Consider the following 22,779-nt stretch of genomic DNA (forward strand, 5'->3'; position numbering starts at 1 on the left):
TTATCTGAGATTATACCGTTTTTTACAGACAATAATGAAACATCTCTAAATTTTACATTCGAGCATATTTTAACTTTCATTATGAAATTTTTCGTATTTAAAAAAAGAATACCGCTGTAGCGTCAAATTTTCTCTCGCACTTTTCCTTACATCGTCGAGTTTTCACATTGTAGCTGAAACTAGATTTTTTTGCAATATACGTACGTTTTAAAGCTATTTTATATTTAAAAAAATATAGATTTTAGTATGTTGCCACACCTGGCGTGAACTATCTAAGCCTAATGCAAAGAATAATAGACACTGAACACTGATATTTTCGTGTAGTATATACAGGTCAGTGATATTACAGGAAACATAAATGAATGGTAACATTTTAATCATGAAGGTCAAACTATGTAACAAGTGTAATTTTGTTGTAAAAAATCATTAACATTAGGTACTTACGTAACATTTTTTGAGTTTAGGAATAAATTGAATATCTTTTTACGTTAGTAGTTAATTTATTAAAAAAAAATTACTGCACACATCTGAATTTAGGTAGGTATGTTTAGATTTACAAATAATCCCTTTTTTAAGTTATGTCATCCTTGTCGTAAATGCGATATGTATTATACTATGGATATATCATCCAGTTACGATGCAAACTATTTCCATTCAGTTTCCCCAAGATAAGCGGTCAAGCCATACACAGGTAACCAATGGTATGTTTGAAATCTCGCAAGTTACGAGTACTTTTACAGAACTTTATCTTACTTCCATCCTCAAGATGCAAAACTTCATGTGCGCCAAATTTCACGGCTAAGCCAAAATAGGTAACAACCAAACAAACAAATGCACAAACAGACAAATAGGCATTTATAATATTGGTAGGGATTGTCATTTTTGACTGCTCAAAATCACATTTTTTTTTTGAGATACTGCTGCTAGATACGAGCCTCGTCTCCGAGAGGAGTGCGGATCCTAAGATCGAGCTTATACGCAGGCTTTCACGATTTCTATCACTCTAGCTGTGACCGCGGATGTGCTCGCATTTTACGTAGTATGCTTATATATTTTATTTATAAATATCTCGAATTTAAAAGTTATCTTTGTCTATGTCTCCATGCAATCTGTAAAAAGTAATATAAGTAGATTGAAATGATAATTATTGGACCTGTTATTTGCGTTTTAAGTAATTAAAATATCACTTGCTTCAACGGTGGAGGAAAACATCGTGAGGAAATCTGCATGCCTGGTAGTTCTACATAATGTTCTCAAAGCTGTGTGGGGTCCACAGATCCGCACTGGGCCAGCGTGGTCAGTGGCGTGCACAGGGTTTTTGACCAGGGTATGCATATAGCAGGTACATGGCATAAAATGGAAAAACTCCCCTACAATACTAGTTATATAAAATAATTTGGGTATGCAGTGCTTTTGTGCATGTATGAAGTGCACGCCACTGAGCGTGGTGGACTACGGCCTTAACACCTTCTCATTTTGGGAGGAGACCCGTACCTTGTAGTGGGCCCGTAATCGGTTGATATGATGATGATGATGAATCGGACCTGACCAAGGGGGTCGACCCCAGCTTTCTTGATATCGAACCCAGGCTCTTCGAGTCGGCAGTCTAGCAGGCTAAACATTAGGTTACTTAAAAACGGCAGTACCAATTCAACTGAAAACCGAAACTGAAACTGAAAACTAATTTATTTATCGTGACTTAAAAAAATAAGTAAGTAAACAATTAGCTTAAAGGGAGAGAAATAAAAAGATTGACAGCGTGATCTTTAGGTCCCGCTTCCGATTTTGACACTCAATACTTTGTGAACTTAACACGTGCTAAGCACCCCTTGCGGTCTACACTTAAGTAAAAAATGTAAAGCTATTTCCATATCAGATTCATCTTAATATTGTATAGAGATATTTCGAACATCCCTACTAATATTATTAATGTGAATATAAGTTCGTTTGTTACGCTTTCACGCAAAAACTACTTAACCGATCCTCATGAAACTTTGTAAATTCTTTGAAGTGTTAGAAGTAATATAGGATACTTTTTATTCCGATTTTAAGCTCGGTTCCTTTGGGAGAGGGGATGAGTGTTTGACGATTTTACACTATAGAGTACTTATATTTGTACTATAGAGGTTATAATATGTGTTTAATTTTGTCCAAACTGTGGTTGGAGATAGAGGACAGAACTCCTCAGCGGACAGTAGCAAACCCCTCATTTAAGTCTTAGCGATACTACACACTTTAATTTTTTTTATATCTACAACTAAATTTAATGCCACATCAAAAAACAAAATCAAACGCAGATGAAGTCGCGGGCAACAGCTATTATCCAATATTTACTTACCGATTGATCTAATTGTTTCTTTAAAAAAATGCGTACCTTTATTTTAAGTGTTTAGGCCTAGTAGGTAGGAACTAGATATCATCATTCGTCCCACAGATGGGCAGAGGGCTCGCTTCTCATCGGAGACAGTTTTAGAGCATAGGCCACAACGCTGCTTCAATTCAGGTTGGTGGGCTTTAACGACTTTTCCTACAAGTAAGTGGTGAAAACGATTTTACTTGCTCTCCCAGACACGGGGCTTAACACCGCCAATTTCATTACTCCGTGCTGGTACTGAAAATTCTTTAATAGAAAATACACAACACCTTATCTATATGATAAGGTGTTGTGTATTTTCTATTATATTAAAACGTTGTTGGTTTGTGTACGCTTCAAGAACTCAAAAAGTTCTGCACCGATCGGGCTGAAATTTTGCATGATATATAATACGCATCAAAGTTGTTATTATGTACTTTTGTCAACCATTCAATCACAATGTGCCACAGCGAAGCGTAGCAGGGTACAGCTAGTAATTTATATAAATGTTAGGCATACTTATTATATGCACTTTTGAAACGGTCGATCATCTTTACCGTCATTAATCTAAATACTAAATATTTTATTGCTGTTTAGTGGCCTTCTATCTCAGAGAATTTTAATAGAGCTAAGACACACAAAACAGTTCCAATGTGGGTTGCTCTTTTACCTAACGATATCTTTTTCTTTTTATTTCTTAACAGATCTCAAACCTTAATATTTCTGGGCCGACTCGGCAATCGAACGAAGGAAATAGTGATCAGTAGTTAAACATACTTACCACTCAAGCTATACTTAGTTCAAGATTATCATCAGGTGTTAAAAACACAGCATTAAATCATCACAAATCGCCTACATGCACCTACATACGATCCTTAATCGACGGCGGATTGGCGCAGTGGGCAGCGACCCTGCTTTCTGAGTCCAAGGCCGTGGGTTCGATTCCTACAACTGGACAATATTTGTGTGATGAACATGAATGTTTTTCAGTGTCTCGGTGTTTATCTATATTTAAGTATTTATGTATATTATTCATTATTCAACAGCTATCTTAGTACTCATAACACAAGCTACGCTTACTTTGGGACTAGATGGCGATGCGTGTATTGTCGTAGTATATTTATTTATTTATTAATCAGAGTACTTATGTGTCAAAATCGTCATTGTCAAGCCATTACGGGCCCACGGGCACCCGGAATAAGAAGGGTGTTAGGCCGGAGTCCATCTCGCTCGATGCGGGTTGACTTTACACCTTTGAGACATGAGAGCTCTCTTATTTGCAAGTTTTCCTTCACCGCTAAAGCTTGTTATTGATATTTATATACGATTTACACTAAACTCTTTCATACTCAAAACTACATTATTTTTTTCAACAAGTCGAAACTTGTATCTGAAATTTGGTAACAGATTCGGCGGTGGTTTCAACTTGTAAATACAATTAATTGTTGGTTTGAAAATGCAGTGTATTGTTAATGGATTCTGCAACCGCCTGTTTAGCTGCTACCTTGACTAACTGCGGTAAATAAGCTACTGTTTAGGTTATTTATTTTGCCCCAAAAAGTGTGTTTAATTACGTACACGCGTTAGGAGTTTACTTCTTTGGAGTAACGAGATAAAAATATTTTCAAAATATTTTTCTTTCGCCTTATTCTAAGTTTGCAGAAAAAGCGACAATAACAATAGAACTTTAATAATAATACTCTATATATATATATATTGTATATGTAATGTTTATGATTAGCACAATTTAAGTATTGCACTCTCCCGTTTTCTCTAATATGTTTCTTCAACCAAAGGTTGTCTGGAGGAGATCGCTTCAAGCGATTAGGCCGCATTTGTGCATATGTATATCATCGTTTTTTTTTTTTGTTAACCTGGTTTTATATTTGTATGTGCAATAAAGACTTTTTCTTCTTCTTCTTCTTTGAAACGCCCGTAGTTTATATGTCGTCCTAAATCATAAGTCCTGCAATAATAATTTTAATTATCTTCGGGGTTTTCATGAAATTCGTTGATCATTTGTTTGAGTTCGGTACGTATTCCTAATTGTGGAAGTAATCAAGTACACTGGCTTTCAACTGAGATGTAAGACGGATCGCTTCAAATAGGATCCATTTAGGGTTGGCACTTGTTGACTCATAAACCTTAAAAGGTAGAGAATTGAAATTAATACAGAACGTATATTTCTAATTAAGAAAAATTAAAGGTTAAAAAACTCATTCCATGTAACCGCGCATAAAAGTGTTTTACTTTTGGGTTCTCGTTCGATCGTTATAGATAATATTATAAATATGTAGATACTAAGTTGCAGTAGTTTATTTTTCTTTCAGAAAGTTTCACCTCTAGCTTAAGACTAATTAGTAACATTTTTAAACGTTATTACCACAGTTATTAAAAAAATCTTTCGTACTAGACACTGTTTTGTATTGCTTAATGAACGCAGCGATTAATATCTGAAATATTGTTATATCAAAATCAATACATTCGCGTTAAGCATTACTATGCATTAAATTATGAAAACCGCATTGTAAAGTGGGGTATTTATAAATCTCTTATATCTTAGGGCATGGGTCTTTTCTCATAATAAAAAGGGTTTAGGCCGTAGTCCACCACCCCGCGCTGGTCTAGTTCGTTTTTTATTCAAGTTTTTTTTATTGTTATTTAGAACGAATTGATTGACGAACCTAGCAGTTCGCCCATCTGATGGCAAATGGAAAGCCATCGCCTATAAAAGAGCAAAGGGCATGCAAGGAGCACGTGCCTGTATCCATCAATTTAAGGCTTATCGTGTTTTATTTTTATTATGGTGGATTTAAGGTTTTGTCACGGATAATTAAGCAGTCGCAAGCCTAAATATGTCCACAAGCCTGGGACCCACTTCGCTGTGAAATTGGAGTCGTGATTAATGCGAAGTGCATACAATGTGTCTACGATTCCGATTTATTGTGAATCAGGTTAATTATACTTTAATTTTTTTTTTATATCTAAATAAGCAATTATGTGGACAAGTAATTAATTTATTTTGTTTTTTTTCTTTCCTTCCATACCTCTAACAGGTAAGCCCGTCACCGTAAGATTGCAATCAAGGGCTAACTTGGGGTGGAATATAAAAAAAGAAAACATGCTTTTAATTATGTGGTTTTATTAGTGTGCCAACCCTAAAACACCAGGTGGCGAATATCAAGGCACGAGTTGAAGCCACGGTGATTCGTTTTAAGCGCTAACGCCGTCGGTGACTTACGATGCCCGATGTTGTTTCTACAAATATTATTCTATATTCCACTTACACGATCTATTACTAATGCCTACAAATTAAATATAACTATGGGGCATTTCTTTAAAATTGAACGTAAATTGAGGACTCGAAATTATTCAGCATCATCCTTTCAACGGATATAGCTTTTCAGGGATTTTCACACTCTACGGACGTCCCTTGTGACCAGCGAATTCCTTCGACTCTTCATTACCTCTGTCCACCTTATAAAGGACTAGTGGAGTTAATACTTCACAAATATTTTTCTTTCCGATGTGGGTAACCCTTTCAGCACTATAGGGCCTCCATGTACATCGATACTCCGAGCTTATGTACTATGTACAGAACATAGGACAAGTACTATTGCTATTTTAGCTTCGTAATTTGTTGATTTATGCGGACTTTGATCCGTCTACGGTTTTCCTCATATCTGATTTGATCACGTAGAGATACTCCTTCTCCGTCCACGACCTTTTTACTAATTACCTAGTACTTTACAGTTCACTGTCACTTTGAATTGATTCTAAGCACAATGAATAATACATAATCGTTTTTCTTCCTTGTGGCGTTTTTAGTAAGACGCTCTAAGAATAATGTATTTATTAACTTTAATTCATTATTCTGACGAGACTGTATTATGAGTGTCCGAAGCACTAAAGCCACTTTTTAGTTCCAGAGACACTCGTATGTCATATGTGGCGCTTCAAAGGGTCAGAGGCATAGTCACTATTCACCCGGCTGGCCGGTGTTTGTATTCTCTTAGTATTCGAATATTAAAAAGAAATATAAAAATTTCAGAAATCGGCATGCCGCAGGATTTGAAAACGCATCTCTCTCTCTCTCATCATCGCCTGTAATTTACGTAGTACTGATCATATTAGATCTGAAAATTAAGCCATTATGTTATTAGTACCATAACATAATGGCTAGTTATATATATAGGTTAGTTATTGTACCACCGATACCGTTATCAATGTTTATTATATGCCTTTTTATCAGCCTTAAAATTGCCTGTACCGACTCTTTGACTCTTTGCGTTCGCTTTTGTTCAAATATACCATAAAGACAGCGCTTTCCACATTTATTTTCATTGTTGAATTTTTGAACGAAACTGTCGATGACCGAGCCATTACCGATGTCAAATCGACATTTCTTGGCTGTTTCTTGGACTTGGATTGACAATTAGACAAATGACATTGACAAGTTTACGAGAAACTGGTTCGCTATTGCTAAAATTATTTCTTTAACTATTTATTAATCAATGAAGTATTTACCGAAGTCTTAAATATATGAGCTCATTGCTATGTGTATGTGCCAGTTGTAAACACCTGATAATTGATCAAAATGTTGCCCGGTATTGGTGTCTTCGGGACAGGATCTGTGGCCAAAGTGTTGGTGCCGTTCTTGAGGGAAAAAGGATTCCCAATTGAGGCAATATGGGGTGTGACTCTACAGGAAGCTGAAAACACTGCAAAGGAGCTCAAAATACCATTCTTCACTAACAAAATAGACGACGTTTTGTTAAAGAAAAACGTAAATCTCGTATTCATTGTATGTGCGCCAAATTTACACGCACAAATATCTGTAAAAGCTCTCGGTATTGGTAAACATGTTGTGTGCGATAAGCCCGCGGGACTATGCCAGGCGGAGGCATTGAAAATGGTGCGAGCCGCTCAGTACTATCCAACCCTCATATCAATAATTAATCATTCTCTTCGGTTTCTGCCTGCGTTTAGCCACATGCGAAAATGTATTCTTGACGGTTACCTAGGTAATTCAAGTGAGTTGACTTTGATTGATGTGCGAGTGCAAATGGGATCATTACTAGGTGAAACTTTTAATTGGCTATGTGATGATACTATGGGAGGTGGTACCCTAACATTAGTCGGCAGCCATGTCATAGACTTGGTTTCGTATTTAAGTGGTCAGAAAGTTATGAAGGTTCATGGTGTCTTAAGAACATTTGTAGAGGAAACTGCTAAAGTCAATGGCATAAGAAAAATTACAGCACCAGATTTCTGTACATTCCAATTACAAATGGACAAAGGATTATTAGTGACAGCAACATTGAACAACCATTTACCGGGGCCCTGTTTCAATCAGGAAATCTATGTGTGCAGTAAAAATGGCTATTTAGTTGTTAGAGGGGGTGACTTACATGGCAGATTACACAAGACAAATCCTAAAAGTATTATAGAAGAAGAAGGTAAAAGGCCACATGACAAGGAGGAAGTGATTTATGTAGACATTGAGGACCTGAGTTGTGCATCCAGTGTAATTCCAAAGCCTTATATTAAAGGACTATGTAAGATGATAAGTGCACTTAAAGAGGCCTTCCTACCTGTCAAGGAACAAATGGATTGGATAAAAGAACCAGTTAAAGCTGCAGCAACGTTTGAAGACGGACAAAGAGTCCAGGCAACTATGGAAGCTTTGCGTCAGTCTAATGAAGATGGCTGTTGGAAGACAGTACAACTATTAACCGAACCACCTGATCCAAATCCAGCATTATCTGCTGCAGTGAGGCGTACAGCTATTTCTCTGCAGTAACCTAGTATTAATGTGTTGATATGCCATCATAATGTACCTTTTATATTTTAGCTTATTTATACTTATAATTTTGCACATAATATCATTTTTGATAGCCTAGTGGGTAAGGCTGCATGTGGGCATTGGCAGGCGGCATGTACCTCTAAATTTTCAAAGTTATGTATGTTTTTATTTTAAGCAATTAAAATATCACTTGCATCAACAGTGAAGGCAAACATTGTGAGGAAACCTGCATGCCTGATAGTTCTCCATAAAATTCTCAAAAGCATGTGAAGTTTACCAATCTGTACGTGACCAGCATGGTGGACTTTTGCCCTTCTCATTCCAAGAGACCTGTGCCTTGTAGTGAGCCGATAAAGTGTTAATAATAAATGTTGAGTCTCAGATAACAAGATGTTCTGAATAAATACTGATTAATGAGTTTGAAACAGTGTGAGAGTGATTTTGTAAACAAACTTTTAGGATTATTTACTTTAAAAGTAAGGTTTTCATTTGATTGTATAAATTTTTTCATAGTAGCTACTATTTTATTATTTTATCATGCTTCTACTCTCTCTTTAATGTTGTGTAGTGTTAGAGTAGCTATGCAGTGTTCTGCCACATTCTATCATTTGAAAGGTTCTGCTTATCTATTAACATAGCTTAAGTATCTTATGTGGAATGAAACACTGCAAAACTATTCTAACGTTATGCTACATTTATGAAAGGGGGTTAAAGTCTACTTACAGTATGTAATACTGTTTTAGGAATGCATTAGTTACACTACATGGACAACACACAAATGTCTCACTGAAATTTGTTCAGGCCAAGTTACATTTTGATAGGTAGTATTTTAAAATGGAAAATGCCAAGTTTGGTACCATAAACAATGATATTTGTAAATATATCAATTTAATACATTAAAACAATATCTACTGATTCCATATCAAGTTCATAGTTAATAACAAAGCGTGTGAGCAACTGTATAAATTGTTTATGCATTAATAAGTTTTTACTAATTGCATTCTTTAAAACTGGGTTTTATTTAATACAAGTTAAGTAAGTATTTTGTAATTTCGGCTAGTTATTATCTAATGCTTGTAAATAAATGGGTATCAATGCCTGATTTACCATTTTTGCTAGTGCAAAATAATGGATAAAGGTATCAGTTATTATCAACTATTTTAATCAGTATTAATAATTTACAGTTGTAATTAGTTATGACTGTTCATTATGAACATGCCATAAAATTTATAAATATGTACAATTTTCTCTTATTTTTTTTTACATTTCAATGGTAATTAGTAATTATGCTATATTGCCATCCTATATAGTGCTATGCTGTTGCAAATAATTAAATGAAATTTTCTTAATTCTCAATCTGTTATTCAATGTTCTAATAAAGGTAGAAATAATGAAATACTGCAAAAAAAAATTTATGATTTTGTACTGCCTATATACAGAAATGAAAGCACTTTCCAATGGGTATAAAAATATTGTGATTATAAAATTTTATTAACTGTGATTAAATTGGTCTGTTTACAAAATATTAGTTATGTGGTAAGTTGAAATGAACAAGTCTACCACAAAGACTGAATCATACTAAACTTTTGATGTCGTAGCCAGCTGAAATTGTGCCTAATTATGTTAGGATTGTATCCAGTTTAATTTTAAGCCCATAGTACCTACATATTGTTTTAAATTAAGATTTAAAAAATATTTTAGGTTGTATTATTAAATAAATACTAAATTCAACACTTATCTTTCATTTGATTATGAACTTTGGACATCTTCCCATATTAAGCCCTTTATTAATTCTACTAAAATTTATGAAGAACATGTTTGCTGGAACCTATCTTGTTTTCAGGTCAATTTGAAAAATTCCTTTGGCATTAGGTACTTATTCTATTAAGGATTTTTTTAACTTCCCATTGCGAATTTTACATCCAAAACTACATGGCACAGCTGGTATTTATAATATATATAAGAAAGCCTTTAAAAGCTTAGGTCAAAATATTCAATGCAACTTTTTAACATAACCTCTAACATAGTATTGAAAGGTTAGATATAATGATAATTTCTTCCTGTATAAGGAATGTAAGAAAATAATGAACAAAACCAGTTTTATAACATTGTTATAATAAATGCAAAGACAACATTATGTTCCACAGCATTGAACATATTACACAATCACATCATGTTTATACACTACAAATAACTAATTAACCAATAATTCGAACCGCGAAATTAAAACTAGCACTATAAATTAATTTTCAATCTTCGCAAGAATATCAGATTCTCTGAAAAGATGGTATTCCTTTTCATCATTTTCTAAACTAACTTTGGTACCGCCGTATTCAGGAAGTAGCACTCGGTCTCCCACTTTAACCAGAATTGGGATGAAGTCACCATTGTCTTTTCTTGAGCCAGGACCCACAGCAACAACTTCTCCGTGAAGTACCTTGGACTGAGCTTTTTCTGGTATCACGATGCCACCAGCAGTCTTCGTGATGGCTTCAGCTCTTTTGATAAGAACTCTGTCGAGCAGGGGAATTAATTGTTTCACGATTTTGGACATTTTTTTGAGTATTAACTTCTTTGAGCTCTAAATTGAAGACAAATGAATGGAGATTATATTTTGTGACTTTTGAAATCTAGAATATTCGTAAACCGTAAGTCAGCGAACTAAAATCTATCCATGTGTTTGTGGTGTTGCCACTTATCACTAAAATTAAATTAATATTTCGTTTGTAACAGTTTGCAACTATCAATATTTTCTTTTTATTAATATGATATTAGTTTTAATTAACAATTGATTTTATTTTTATAACCGTGAAACATTATTTTTAATTAATGAAATTTATATGTAAGCTGTAGTAGCACCTGGTGTCTAGTAGCAATACTATTTTGGTTGAATTCAAAATATTGCTTTAAATTGCTAAGAGGTGGCGCTACAAAAATATAAAAAGTTTGTCAATAGATGTCTCTACTAGTCTTCAGATGGGCTAGTGGCCTGTAGTTATAGACTAAATACTTTAAGTTACTGAGTGTGGAAATGACCAACAAACTCTTTGGCCGCCCGCAAACAGTCAATAATATTGATAATATGCAGAATATTTTCAATAAAATTGACGTGTGTAGGCATAGGCATTGTTTCGCTAAAAAATTCGTGAGCTGATTATTTTTTCGAAAGATATAAAAAGCATCCTATGGGTGGACTGCAAACTTGGTCTGTAACAAATTTTAAAGAGTAGGTAATGATTGATATCGGTTTATATTTTAATTTCGCTGTTTGCCATAGTCTAGTCCATAATGCTTAAAATGTAAAAAAAAATATTTCTATTTATCCTATCTCACAGATACCTAAATACATCTATTATTTATTGCATTTCTACTTCAAAGTCGAGAGTTACTGAGTATAGACAGAAGGCTAGACAGAATGACGAAGTCTCACCTAGGGTTCTTATTTTACCATTTTGGTACGGAATCCTAATAAGAAAATATAAAGTAAAAAATGATACCTATCTAATTACAAAGTCAGTTTGATTTAATGCTAAATTTCGTCAGCATCGGTTCAGCCGTTTTACAGTACATTTTTACTTTAAATTACAGTTCAAAGTAAAATGAAAATAAAATTATTTTATTCAGGGGAAAAATTTATGTTGACGCTGAGAATAGGGTTTGAACAAAATAATTAATCAAAAATAATTTGATTTCCCTGTTATCCAGCTTTGTCAAGAAGGACAGCAGGATTTGAATAAAATATTAAAAGTGCCTTAGGGGTAGTCCGTTTCGCCAAAGTAGTGGTACTTACTCCGTTTCCCCCAACGTCATGCATTCCCTGTGGGCCCGTATAATAACAAGGCCTCTGCCGGGTCTAGTTACCACCACCAGCACGGCTAGCATGGGCAGGAGAAAATTTTCTCTCTCCGGGGAAAGGATGAAAATTTATCTTCTTCCACAGCTTTATCAACTCTCAGAGCACTGGCGCACATGTGGAAATAATATTCTAATAATATATGGGTAATAATAAACGGGGATAAACTTCTCCTATTCCATGTTCCCGTACTTTAGAAGATGGACACGTTAATTATATCCCTTGTCAGGGGATATAAGGGGGGGATATAATTTTTGTCTCCTTCCTGTGCTAGTTCCGCCGTTCGGGTACGTTGACGCATGGAAACAAATTAGGGATATGGGTTAATAGCTTTCGTATTTTCGATTGATTACCAGCTCATATTACAGTCAAGGGTTAATTTGTAGTGGATAATAAAAAATACTATTTTAGTAGGTATGAAATAAAATCTTTGTTAGGATGGTCACCGTGGCTTCGCAATCATGTCCACAATCGTTAAGTACGCGCTCGGCGCCGCGCCGTGACCATCGCAGGAATGTGCGCCGGCGCCGGCAAGTCTCGGACACACCTGCACGCGCAGTATACACCCACACCAACGCAGCAGCCAACTCACGCTCGCGGCTTGGACTATCTGAACTAGGGTTGTTATTAGCAACCGAACGAAGTTTCGGTTTCAACAGAAGTGTCGGTTTCTCCAGATGTTTACCCAATTTGAGTTTGATGAATAAAAAAAAAGTTTCGGTTTCAGTTAAAAATTATTAGGATTCGGCGGGCGCATCGGGAATCGTACGATTATGGACTATTTTATGGACATGTACATTTTAAGTACATTATACAAACCTAAGAAATATATTTAAAAAATTATATTACATTGATACCTACCTACTTGTTAATATATTCATCTTTAACTTTGCTATACGGCTACCAAGGATGGTATGGTACCATTTTTCAATGTATTTCATACAATGTTCGGCAGACGTGTTTTTATGCAAGTTTTATAACGAAGTTGTTCTAGTTTTGAGAAATAAATAATGTGACCATCCCTACAAGTTGGGCCTTAGGTACAAAACCAGCGCACATCGCGCCTTAAACTTCCCTCCGTCACAAGGTAACCTTGTATAAAACGTGCATACGTCCCATTATGACATACGCCAGCGTCGTATTCGCCCATCGCCCTCACAGCTCCTACAGGAGCTTTCAAGTCCTGCAGAACAAATTTATGCGTATGACCACGGACAGTCCGTGGTACATGCGCAACGTAGATCTCCACCGAGACCTCGATCTTCCCACCATAGCCCAGTACATGAAAACATTATCAAAGACCTACTTTGAAAATGCAGTCCGACACCCCAACCCCCTAGTGGTCGAGGCGTCCACTTATACCCCCGTCCCCGACGTCGAACCAAAGCGGCGACGTCCGAAGCATGTCCTTGACGACCCTGACGACAAAATAACTACCGACAACGTGTCCCAACAACACACACACACGCAACATTCACAGCGTCTTCGCCGGCGAAGACGAGGGCCCCGATTTCTGACGTCATCCGGACGTGGATCCTTACCACGGTCACGGGGGCGTTCGGACTAAACAATGATTAGTCCAAAAGTCCACCAACAGTCAGATTAACGTCGAACCGAGCCGAGGTCCGAGTCCTCGCAGGAGGCACCCTCGGGTCGACGTCTCCCATACTCCCCCCGATGTCGTCGAGCCCTGGGGCTCTTCTCATGGCGAGCTTTCGCGCTCGCCCCACTCCCCCGGTGACGCCGTAGCAACCCCTTAGGTGGTTATCGGCAAGTGTCCTTCCGAAAAAGCAAAAAGCAAAAGCCTTAAACTTGTAAGGCGTTCATTCGACTGCGGCACATGAAAGCACTGTAGGCTATTGTTCTCGCGTACATTATGACAGCTTATGAATACAAAATTGACAAACAGAGTTACTCGATAGGTACCTACGTATGTTTTTGTATATGAACATCGCATAAAATTGATGGTTTGACATACCTAGTTAAAACCTATTTAACTGATGTAGGTACCTACCTTCCTACTACATATCGATAATAAATCGATTTAAACAAGAATGGACTAAAATTCACCGAATTCATTCATATAAATCCATATAAAATGGGCATACCTACATTTTATAAGCATTGTAATTATTGAAAAGTCAAATCTGTCTTTCCGGTGATTCTAGAAACTTTCTCAAGAAACAATATTATACTTAATGCAAGGAACATAAGAAAGAAAGGAAATCAATTTAAAGTTAAATAAGAGCAGAGCAATAAAGTTTTCTTAATTTCGTTCTCTGGAAGAAACACTCGCAAATGCATGGAATTTCCAATTGTTTAACTTACCACTTTATCAAGGCGATGGCAGGGAATCGTAAATTTTACTTTGCCTATACAAACCAAAAAACTGACAAACCTAACATTACCCATAGTTAGTCAAAGTCAAAGTCAAAAATATCATCATTCTCGTAGGCCCATAGATGGCACTTATGATGAGTACATTAGGTACATGAAAAGATAACTAGAGTAACAAAGTGTCACTCTACAGATACATTTTGACGACCTCGCGCAGTGGTAAGCCCTGTGAGCTTATCAGCGACTTTAAAATGTATTCTTTCTGAATTTTCTCTGATCTAGTCTGGTGGGAATATACGGCGGTATTCGTCTTTTATTAAGTCCATTTTTACTTTTACGTATAGAATGCGGGTGGATCCCCGAGGGCCAGCTATTTATTTATATTAAATATTTTATGAAAAGCTAACGTCTTAATATAAAGAGAGCTACACAGAAAAGGTATATTGAATCTAAAAAGCGAATTCAATATATAAAAGGCTTTTATGTCGTAAAAAGGCTCTGTGATCGGGTTCACACGGCCGGCTGCGGAGGCGAATTTGGCAAACATCTCACGTGTTCGGGCGTAGGAATAACATGCTACAAGTTTTAATGAGACTGCGAGTTGAAATTAGTACAGTTCGCACGAATCTTACTTTTTTAAATTAGTATCTAATGTTTCGGGCCAAGTGATGGTAAATCGATTATAAACAGAGCAATACTTCGCAGTGTCCATTAACCTGAGACGTGGGTGTAAAGCCTCAATCTTCATGTAATCAAACCTACAACCACGCCCTTAAGATCGGAACAGATTATTGCAACAATGCTGCTTGGTCTTACTTGCAAGGTCCACCTGATGGGAAGTGGAAAACCAATCAACCCGAGGCGTAGCTCTGTCATAAATAGCTCAACTGCTACTAAAATTGCACATTGCAATAGTTTTACTGTCCCTTTCTGGGAAACCACCGTAGCACTACGAAGGTAGAAACATAAAAAAAGGTTTAACTGCTTGTATTTACACTGGAGCCAAAATTTCAAATCATGGTCACTTTTTAGAGTAAAAAGTTGCAATAATAGACTTACGCGGATGTTCAAAGCGTACAAAATAACACAACAAACACCGCAAAACACCTGATACAGCTTTATAATATTATGTACTATACGACTTCTCTGGCTATTCATTAAGATATTTGCAGTGTCTTTATTTGATTGAGCATAGAGTTTAAAATTGAATACAATTGTATTCAGCGGACGTAGAAACAAAATTGTCTTCGCATGGAAAGAGATCGTGGTCGGTTCTCACGACAGAACGGCACACAGGTGCGCATCCGGCTATCTCAGTCCCAACGCACCGGGATTCGAATTTGGAATCGTTTAGTACCGCTCTAATTATACGTGAAACAAAGGCTTGGAATTTGTGCGGGAAAGGGTTCTTATTTTGCTAAACCTACCCGTATCGGCCAATGAGTTGACAAACAATAAGTTGGCATTTAAAGAAAAAAAAAAAGGAAAATTCAAATTTCATTTATTTCAAGAAGGCCTAGTTTATAAGCACTTTTGAAATTTCAAGTCAGTCTGTTTGTATTGACGCTTCGGAACTATAAGACGGACTATACGATTGAGGAATTTCTTACCACGAGGTACCTGTTAAATGTGATATTTATGATACGTTGTTTAAACTTAGGTAAGAGTAGATAATGAGCGGTGATAGCCCAGGTGGTAGCAGCTCGACTTCACTTTCGGAGGGCCGAGTTCGTAATTCGTATGCCAGCACCCACCACTAACTTTTAGAAGTTATTTGCGTTTTAAGGCATAAAAAATCACTTTCTTCAACGGTAAAGGAAACCTGCAAGCCTAAAGAGTTCTCCATAATGTTCCCGAAGGTGTGTGGATCCACCAATCAGCGCTGGGCCAGCGAGGTGGACTACGGCCTTAACCCCTTCTCATTGTGGGACGAGACCCGTGTACTGTAGGCTGCAGTGGGCCGGTAATGATTTGACAGGATGATGATGAAACGTAGATCTAATTTTACCTTCCGTATCATGTTATAAAAGCATAGAAGCATCCCTACGAAGGATTAATAAGTCAGCTAAAATTACTACCTCATTTAGTTGCTAGTAATTTGATTGCTTAGTAGGTACTAAGTATTTAAATACGAGGCGTATATGGCTTCGCAGTTTTACAACTACAAAAACAGATCAGCTCAGCAGTAGAGGTTATATGTACCACAGATTTATTGATTAGTCTGTACACAGAACAAACTTTTCCTATTTTCCCCATTTTATGGTAAACGTTTAGAACATTAGATGTAAAATAAATGTTGTCAACTGCTAAACGGAGAGTGCCTAACTAACTGTTTATGAAACACAACTAAAGTGGAGTGTTGTTCTTAATTCTGTGAGTCTGTCCTGCTAACGGCGGAAACCACAATGTTGCAACTTCAGATTGGACACACGCTATTTATCGAATATTTTGTAGATTACCTGCATAATATTATGTAAAGGTATGCTTCAAATTAGAAATAAAACGTTTTGTTTTTCGCGTAAAAAAAAAATTAAGGTAAAAAATAATAGTCATAACAATTTCTATTCACACTTCTTTTCCTCATTATCACAAATATTTACTCCGTATCTGACTGTTATAATTCCTTCAAAATTTTCTGGACAAATAAAGCTGGAACCCTAAGCCTATAAAATCAATAAGTAAAAGTAAAATCCTCGAGTTTGACATTCGCATTTGACAGACGACCCTTCTACAAAGCTTACCCTACCCCACCTAGGTACTTTAAAAATATTCGTGGTAACCTATTGTATCCTGTGATCTAAAGAATATGAGTCTAAACATTTAGCCTTGCCTTGGGTAAAAAATTAGGAAGAAAGGCATTATTACAAACCAATGAGGGTTTGTCCGGGAAGTGAAGTTCGCATTGTATAGCGTGTTTTAGATACGGCCAAAACATGAACCCGGTTGTAACCGTAACGGAAGGAAAATTATCAGGGAAAGTTTGTAAAACTTCCAATGAAACAGAGTTTTTAACCTTTAAGGGTATCCCATACGCCAAGCCGCCAGTAAACCAGTTAAGATTCTCTGTAAGTTAGAACCACCTAATCCTGTCTTAGATAAGTCTGTAACATATGTTCGGTATCAACTGCGGTGAAGTAATTCGGTTGCATAGAACATTAATAACCAGGGTACAGAATTAATAGTAAAGTTTTGTTTTGGCACCTTTTGTGAGGTGAGATGTGCTGCTAAGTATTGGAATAACAGCCCTTCCAGATTCCATAGTCAAAGCTATTTCAAAACTATAACCAAAATATCTGTATAGGCTGTAGTTGCTAGCATCATGCGTTTATATGATAAACTTTTAGGAATTATGGTTTCACATAATAATGCATTCACACACTAAAACAATATAAATCTTTTTTCAATCAAAGAATGCATCTGATATTCATAATTATAGCCTATAATGGACCACTAACTGCCTTGTTGGTGTCTGCAAAAGAGGTAGGGGGAAAGAGCGTTTTAACAGTTCACTAATAGACTAAAGGCCTCTCACACTAGTAGGGAGGCTCCAAGTTTGATCCCCGCAATGGCCACTTTGGAATTTGAAATAATAATCTATGAATTTTCAGAATTGTCAGCCATGGCTAGTTTCCACCCTGCCGACAAGCTTTTCCTATTGAACAAGGAGATTTTATAGTGGTGACCAACCAGCCTCCTTTATTTGGGTTGATAGGCTTTTATTATTAATCATTGTAATTTTATGTTAACTATAAGGCATGATTTAGTGCTTACCTTCAGATGGATGGTTTGTGAACAGAAAAACCCTATAACTGGTATTTGCCTGAGCCGGGAATGGAACCCAGCATCATGCCAGCAATGGAAAAACATCTGTTGACAAAAATGCTAACAACTAAAGCAATGAGGCAGTTAATATTGTATAACTTCAATTTTTAAATTAATTTATCTTATTATCTTGTGAAGTTTTGCAGTTCATTAAAAATCCAGTATCTTTAAATAATAAGCATCTGGTATCACGTTTGATAGTAACTTTATTCTATATACTGCTTGCTCTTTCTTCCACCTTTCTTATCCCACAATATGTGGAGTTGGCACAGTATGACTTCTTTAAATTTGAAGAGATTGTTTGTTTTGGTTTTGGCATACATTTTCTTTAAACAAATTTTCTTTAATAGGCTCATACTTTCAAATTTTTACTAAAATTACTGATGTGATTTAATTTAATAACCCTTCATTATTTTTGTTTTAGGCACCTCAACCACCTGAACCTTGGGAGGGAGTAAGAGATGCCACTAAAGAGAGTAATGTCTGCTCTCAGTATGATACAGAGAAGCTCAAAGTTGTAGGAGATGAAGATTGTTTGTATTTAAATGTTTATACACCATGCTTACCAAAGACTGATACTGCTTTACTCCCCGTGATGGTCTTCTTGCATGGTGGCGGTTTTATATATGGAAATGGAACTGATGACAATCATCATGGACCTGACTATCTACTTGATAAAAATGTAGTTCTTGTGAGCCTGAACTATAGACTTGGAGTCCTCGGCTTTCTGTGCTTAGACTGCAAGGAGGCACCTGGCAACATGGGGTTAAAAGATCAAGTACAAGCTTTGAAGTGGGTGCAACAAAATATCAAAAATTTCAATGGAGACCCTGATAATGTGACTCTCTTTGGTATTAGTGCTGGTGCGGCTTCAGTAGAATATCTTTTACTCTCGTCAATGACAAAAGGACTGTTCCATAAAGCTATCGCACAATCTGGCTCCACACTACTACCTTGGGCACTAAACAAAAACATAAGAGAACTCGGTGCAACAATTGCTACACTAAAGAAATATCACGTAAATGACAATCAGGACTTACTTAAGTATTTGAAGAGTATGTCTATACATGACCTGATATATACCAGCATGATGGTGTTAGCAGATGAAAGATATAAAGGTGGATTACATTTTGGGTTTGTTCCTACTATTGAGAAACAGGGTGATTGGGAGCCAATAATTACAAAATCCTCTTATAAAATGTTGGCCCAAGGAGAATTCAATAAAGTGCCATACATGGGTGGTTTTTGTAGTCGGGAAGGTCTTATTATTCTGGCATTTCTTGATATTTATGAAAAAGTTAAAGAAGAAAAGATGTTTCTTGATTTTCTTCCTTTTAATATTGATGATAATGAGAAAATTGAGTATATAAATAAATTTAAAGCTGTTTATTTAGAAAAGGAACACGAAGAACCAGATTCTTTTGTAATAGATTTTTTCTCTGATGTTGATTTTCTAGGAGGGATCTATGTTTCCACTTCGTTGATTGCTAAACATAATTCTCCTGTATACCTTTATGAATTTAATTATGATGGGAAATTGAATTATTTAAAGAAGAAGCTCAGTATTAAAAGAGCAGGTGCTTGCCATGGTGATGATGGAGGCTATATAGTTAAGAGTGAATTGCTTAAGGAAAACCTCTCTGACACAGACAAGTTAGTGCAAGACAGGATGTGCAGAATGTGGACTAATTTTGCTAAATTTGGGTAAGTTTAGTTTATTTATTATTATTATATAATAGACTAAGCAGCTAAGCAACGTAACCTTAATGCTTTTTTAAATTATTCTGACAGTTAATTTATTATCAACCAGCCCGCTAAATGACATGGGTCTCCTTTAAGCTGTAGTCCACCACACTGGTCAAGTGTGGATTGGTAAGCTTCAAACACTTTTGAGAATTTTATGGAGAACTCTCGAGCATGCACAAACAATGTTAAATCCAGTGGTATTTTAATTGGTTTAATTAAAAATGCATATAACTCTGAAAAGTTAGAGATGCATGCATGGGATCAAACTCCGCCCCCCCTAAATAGGGTGGCAGAAGGTCTGACCACTAGGCTATCAACACTGTCAGTAGATAACCAGTAATTAAATTTCCAATTATTATTTTTTGCAGGAATCCAACACCGGAAATCGACACACATCTGATAACAACAACATGGGAACCAATTGCTGAAACCGGAATGGCTTGCTTGCTGATCAGTGACAAATTATCTATGAAGTATGATATTTACCCAGAAAGAACTAAATTGTTCAAGGAGCTGTATGAGAAGTATAATTCAGTTGAAGTTTTACAAAATTAGAGCATGTATTAATAAACCAACATTGAGGTTGACCAATATTCGAAAACCACATCTTGGCTTGAAAATGGCGTTTTAGTACAGGCCTTAATATTTGAGTACAAAAAGGAGAAAAATAAGCCATTATAAACTATACAATATAACTTTAGATTGTTTATCAGCCTCCTTTCAGGGAATTTTAATTTCTAAATTTTCTCTGTTCCGGTCCTGCTTAAACTGTGGCAAGTTATCAACCTACTGACTAAAAAGTGCCGCGATTAAATGTTCTGGTACGATGCTACGTAGAAACGGGTAGGGGTATATAACTGCCATCTCCAACAGGGCCGCCATCTTAGGCTGCACATCAGTTCCTATCTGGGGAAATTGCAGTCAAGAGCTAGTTTGTAGTAGTTTAAAAAAAGTCCTTTCAAAAATATTGTCTGTGTGTGAAAACTATTTTTAGATTCAGAGATCCTTTTTTAGTAATATTAAGCTATAAGCTATTGGTATTTTTTTAAGTGTATTTTGTCGTGATTAATAGATATATATAACCATACCAAATGCTTTCTTGTATTATGAGTGTCTAAGCTAAGCCGTGAACGGACGGACATACATACAGACTAAAGTTAAAATTTAATAAAAATTTAAACACAATATTATGATTTAAATATAATATTTATGATTTGAATATAATATTTAAATCATAATATTGTTATTATTTTGGTTAGACTTTGATGTGTTAGATGTTAATGTAATCATTCTCAAACTTTCGATCGAATTTATTTTAATTGAAATAATTAAGAACTATGTGATCCTATTAGGTTATTTTCATTTGTTTTAAACAAAATCTATAAGCGTAACTAGCACTTATTATATTGTATTATACAAAAGTCCATGTGTTATAATTCACAATAAACTTAATATCTATGTTAGTTGATATATTAATCTTAGTACTTACTAAAGCTGACATCCTGTGCGCTTTAAATACGCACTATCCTGCCTGCCAGCTAAAACCTTCAGACCTTATTTTTAAATTATTTCTAGTATAATAACAAGGCTTGTTTAAAAGGGTGTGTGTATTATGCTTTTATAATGATTTCTCTTGATTGAGTATTAGTGAGACTGGTTCCCAATGTCATATTCGACTGTAGATCATCACGAGTTCCTGGTTTCGATTCCTGGTCGGGCCAATAAATAGTAATTATTGGGTTTTTATATTTAGAAATTTTTAATATCAGCCCAGAGTTTTGAAGTCCCTGATTTCTTTTCGGTCGTGTCAGATCTGCCGTCCCATCGGACTATGAGATTGAGGGAATAGTGCACCTGTTACTGCGCACACACATTATAGAATCACCCGCGTAATTGAACAATCTCTTTTGATATTAACCAGCGTGGCCGAAATAGGGCCATTTTAATATCAAAAAAAAAAAATCATAATTTATTTTATTAGTCTAAATTTTGTTTTTATTTAATGTTTGGATGATTCAAAAAAAATCAAAATTCATTTATTTCAAGTAGGCCTAATATAAGCACTTTTGAAACGTCAAGTCTGTCTGTGTGTAGTGACTCTACCACCGGTTCGGAAGGCAGATTCTACCGAGAAGAAGCCGGCAAGAAACTCAGCAGTTGCTCTTTTCCAATATTAACAATTTACATTTTACATTTCAAATTTTTTTTTTCTATCTTGTGAGAGATGAAAGCGGAGCCGGATGCTTCCAAGCAACCTTGTCATTAAGAAATTCATCAATTGTATAATAACCTCGCTGTAATAAATGTGTTTTAATACATTCTTTAAACTTAAAATTTTATAAAAGCGTATACTCAGTCCCAAAAATGAGTTCTGCACCTTTCGCAGACGATATGCAGATGTCACTAATTTATGACCATTTCTTGTAAGTCGACTGTTTATATCCACTTTTTGTTTATAAAGACTAATATGTTGTCTTACAAATACTATATTGTTATAAATATATTGTGAGGTACCGTAAGGATACTTATTTCTTTAAATTTTTCACGGAGGGATTCACGTGATTTAAGTTTATATATTGACCGTACAGCTCTTTTCTGCAATATGAATATTGCAGAAAAGAGATTTTGCCCCATAATAAGATCCCGTAAGACATCACACTATGAAAGTACGCAAAGTAAACAAGTCTTGCTGTTTCTACGTCAGTAATCTGTCTAATTTTCCTGACGGCGTAGGCAGCCGAGCTTAGTTTACCTGCTAGTGTATCTATATGGGTACCCCACTGAAGCTTACAATCCAAGGTCATGCCCAGAAAAACTGTGGAATCTTCCATTTTTAGTGATTCTCCATTTATTATTATATTT

At 35.8% G+C, this 22,779-nt stretch overlaps 3 protein-coding genes across 3 annotated transcripts; 2 read left to right on the forward strand and 1 right to left on the reverse strand.

Annotated features, from left to right (window-relative positions):
• The first annotated feature begins 6,812 nt into the window (after positions 1 to 6,812).
• Positions 6,813 to 8,171, forward strand: LOC120630429 (glucose-fructose oxidoreductase domain-containing protein 1). Its single transcript, XM_039899659.1, has one exon. The coding sequence runs from the start codon at positions 6,951 to 6,953 to the stop codon at positions 8,154 to 8,156; it is 1,206 nt and encodes a 401-aa protein (XP_039755593.1). The 5' UTR covers positions 6,813 to 6,950; the 3' UTR covers positions 8,157 to 8,171.
• Positions 8,172 to 10,252: 2,081 nt separating this feature from the next.
• Positions 10,253 to 10,839, reverse strand: LOC120630430 (10 kDa heat shock protein, mitochondrial). The gene has a single exon (XM_039899660.1). The coding sequence runs from the start codon at positions 10,711 to 10,713 to the stop codon at positions 10,402 to 10,404; it is 312 nt and encodes a 103-aa protein (XP_039755594.1). The 5' UTR covers positions 10,714 to 10,839; the 3' UTR covers positions 10,253 to 10,401.
• A 6,236-nt stretch (positions 10,840 to 17,075) lies between these two features.
• On the forward strand, positions 17,076 to 21,962 carry LOC120630391 (esterase FE4-like). Its single transcript, XM_039899613.1, has 3 exons — positions 17,076 to 17,414; positions 18,596 to 19,875; positions 20,286 to 21,962. The coding sequence occupies exons 1-3, from the start codon at positions 17,283 to 17,285 to the stop codon at positions 20,470 to 20,472; spliced, it is 1,599 nt and encodes a 532-aa protein (XP_039755547.1). The 5' UTR covers positions 17,076 to 17,282; the 3' UTR covers positions 20,473 to 21,962.
• Positions 21,963 to 22,779: the final 817 nt, after the last annotated feature.

This window comes from Pararge aegeria, chromosome 16 (assembly GCF_905163445.1).
Source record: "Pararge aegeria chromosome 16, ilParAegt1.1, whole genome shotgun sequence".
NCBI lineage: Eukaryota > Metazoa > Arthropoda > Insecta > Lepidoptera > Nymphalidae > Pararge > Pararge aegeria.